This window comes from Pteropus vampyrus, unplaced genomic scaffold (assembly GCF_000151845.1).
Source record: "Pteropus vampyrus isolate Shadow unplaced genomic scaffold, Pvam_2.0 Scaffold128, whole genome shotgun sequence".
NCBI classification, from domain to species: domain Eukaryota; kingdom Metazoa; phylum Chordata; class Mammalia; order Chiroptera; family Pteropodidae; genus Pteropus; species Pteropus vampyrus.
Window position 1 is genome coordinate 4,964,543 of NW_011888909.1, and position 2,712 is coordinate 4,967,254.

The 2,712-nt window shown below is 59.7% G+C and overlaps 1 protein-coding gene across 1 annotated transcript in view; it reads left to right on the forward strand.

Annotated features, from left to right (window-relative positions):
- The first annotated feature begins 725 nt into the window (after nt 1-725).
- Nucleotides 726-2,712, forward strand: part of GUSB (glucuronidase beta) — a 13,251-nt gene continuing 11,264 nt past the window's right edge. Inside the window, exons 1-2 of the mRNA XM_011367014.2 lie at nt 726-997; nt 2,399-2,698. Coding sequence (XP_011365316.1) covers nt 788-997; nt 2,399-2,698 — 510 coding nt within the window. The 5' untranslated portion in view covers nt 726-787. The remainder of the gene's footprint in view (nt 998-2,398; nt 2,699-2,712) is intronic.

The window sequence follows — 2,712 nt, forward strand, 5'->3', positions numbered from 1 at the left end:
TGCTTAGGTGAGCGTGAAATCAGAGCAAAAGTGAAAAATAATAATTTAAAAAATCAGGTAACTGCAAGAAGAGTCGTATCCAGGTTAGGTTAGTGGGGCCATAAGCCCCTCTCCTTGCACCTTTATGTGCCTGCAGTGTCAAGAGGGAGCCCAGGGTCCCAGGCAGGGGTTTGGGGCCCAGGTGATCTCAGGGTCAACCCTATGGCCTAGTCCCCGGGAAAGGTGTCTCTGTGGGAAGGTTTTCCACTAGGCAGGATAAAGAATTCGCCTGGACTCACTGGATATCCAACAGGCATTAGCAAGCGAAGGTGTCTCGGGCTGGCCTCGTTGAAGACACGGAGGGTGGCCGTGGAGTGGGCCTGGAACCCCGCCATTTCCCGGATTTTCACTCTGGCCTGCGGCCCTCGACTGGCCTCCCTGAGTAGGGGAAGCAGTCAGTAATGTGAGGGCGGGGAGAGGAAGGGACACCGCGGGCAGGCGGGGAGGGCGCAGAGCCGGAAAACTCAGCCCTTCGTGGTTGGTGCTGGGGGCCAGGGATCCCTTTTCCCCAAAGTCCTAACCTCGAGCTCCCCGCTGGCCTTCCCCTACCGCCGCCCTCAGGGAGGAGGACAGGTCGCGTCTTCCGCTTCGGCCCGCATACAGCGACTCCTCCAGGCCTGGAACCCGCCTTAAAGCCCCATTGTGTGGGAGGATTCAGGTGAGTTTCGTAACCCCGGACACGGTGCTGGGCCCTCCTCCCGCACCATTCTTAGCCCGGCGACGAGTGACTGGCGGCCGCGCGGGAACCATGGTCCGGGGAACGGCGAGGGCTTGGGCCGTGCTCGGCCCGGTTCTTTGGGGCTGCGGGCTGGCGCTGCAGGGGGGCATGTTGTACCCCCGAGAGAGCGCTTCGCGGGAGCGCAAGGATCTGGATGGCCTTTGGAGCTTCCGCGCCGACTTCTCCGACAACCGGCGCCAGGGCTTCGAGCAGCAGTGGTACCGGACGCCGCTGCGAGAGGTGGGGGCTCCAGGGGCAGGGAAGCTCCTGTAGCTAGGCTTGGGCATGCTTCCCCTTCACCTCGGAGCTGCGGTCCAGACGGTTCAAACGAACAATCTTGGAGGCGTGGGAGAGGGTGTCTGACGATTCTGAAGGAGGACACGTGGACGGAGGGCAGCTCTGGGACCGAACGTGTGTGGGGCGGGCGCCCACTGCCCCTCCAGTAGGGGAGGCCGAGCCAGAGCAGGGTCCATGGCATCCCGCAGGGTGGGCAGCTGGAGGAGGACGGGCTTTGGACATCTTGGGACCAGTTCTGCCCTGGCAGGCAGGACCTTGGGTTCCAGGTGCAGGTAGAGGACGGGGCTTAAAATCCAGCCAGCCAAGGATCCCACCTCGGGTCTCCCCGCTGACCTTGGGTTGGGTCGATGGAGAAGTGGGGCTAGGGCAGGCCTGTGTGCCCATATGGCGCTCACCTTTTCGACATGCTCGTTTTTAGGGCTTTGCCGCCCAGCATTCATCAAGGGAGGAAGAAGTGGCTGGGCGCCACTCATAGTTTCCTCAGCAAAAGCAGCCCGTGCACGGCCATCCTTCGTCTGTCACTTGATCATCTTCCTCTTAGGGTCTGGTCTCTGCAGATCCTTCTTGCTTCATTCAGACCGCACTGTGGCCCTGGGCTCACCGCCTTTTGTGGAGAGCTTGGTGCTGGCTGCCTTCAGAAAGAACTCGCCTCACTAGCCCTTGGACACAAACAGTCCTAGCAGTTGATCTCTCGTCAGCAAGTTATCCATCCGTTTAGTCAGTATTTATTGAGTTCCTACTATGTGGCAGGGCTTGTGTCATGCTGGAGATACAGCTGTGAAGGACAGAGGAAATGAAACACTCCTCTCCTCAGAGGTCACACGTGCCAAATATCAGATGTCTGTGGGAAAGCCAGGCTGCTGCCAGGCTCACTGAGCCACCTGTCTTGCTCCTGTCTTGCCTTCTACCTGAGGTGTTCAAGGGATTGTCTGTGGGGCGGTATTCCGTGGGTGCTGGCCCCAAAAGGCCTTCTCTGACTCCTAAGATAGTCCCCTGCCACTCTCCACACTTCTCACAGAGCTGATCAGCTGACAGCAGAGGCCTGTTCACCGTTTTATTCCTGGCACCTAGACCAGGACCGTAGGTGTTCACTGTACACTGTCCATTGAACGAGTGAGTGCCTGAGGTCTCCTGCATGGAGTCGTGAGAATTAGATGAGCTCCATAAAAGGCATAGGTCACTTGATGGTAAAGAATAACAGTGGTAGTGTGGCCCGGAATGCCAGGGTCTGGGAGAGGCCTTCTTAAAGGCAGGGTTGCTGGGGGATCTGGCTTCTGGGGAAGGGGGCTGCCTGGGCCCTGGTCTTAGGTGGTCTGGACCTGATCCCTACCCTTCTTTCCCCAGTCGGGCCCCACCCTGGACATGCCGGTTCCCTCCAGCTTCAACGATGTGGGCCAGGATGGGCAACTGCGTGGCTTTGTTGGCTGGGTGTGGTATGAACGGGAGGCAACCCTGCCCCAGCGATGGACTCAGGACCTGGGCACAAGAGTGGTCCTGAGGATTGGCAGCGCCCAGTACTACGCCATTGTGGTCAGTGCAGCAAGCAGCAGGCAGGGCGAGTGGGCAGGTGCAGCTGCTGAGCACTCTTGGGGCTGCCTTGGGCTCTCTGGCTCCCAGCTATTCCCTGACAGCTTGCCTCCTGGGGTGGGTGCGGGGGG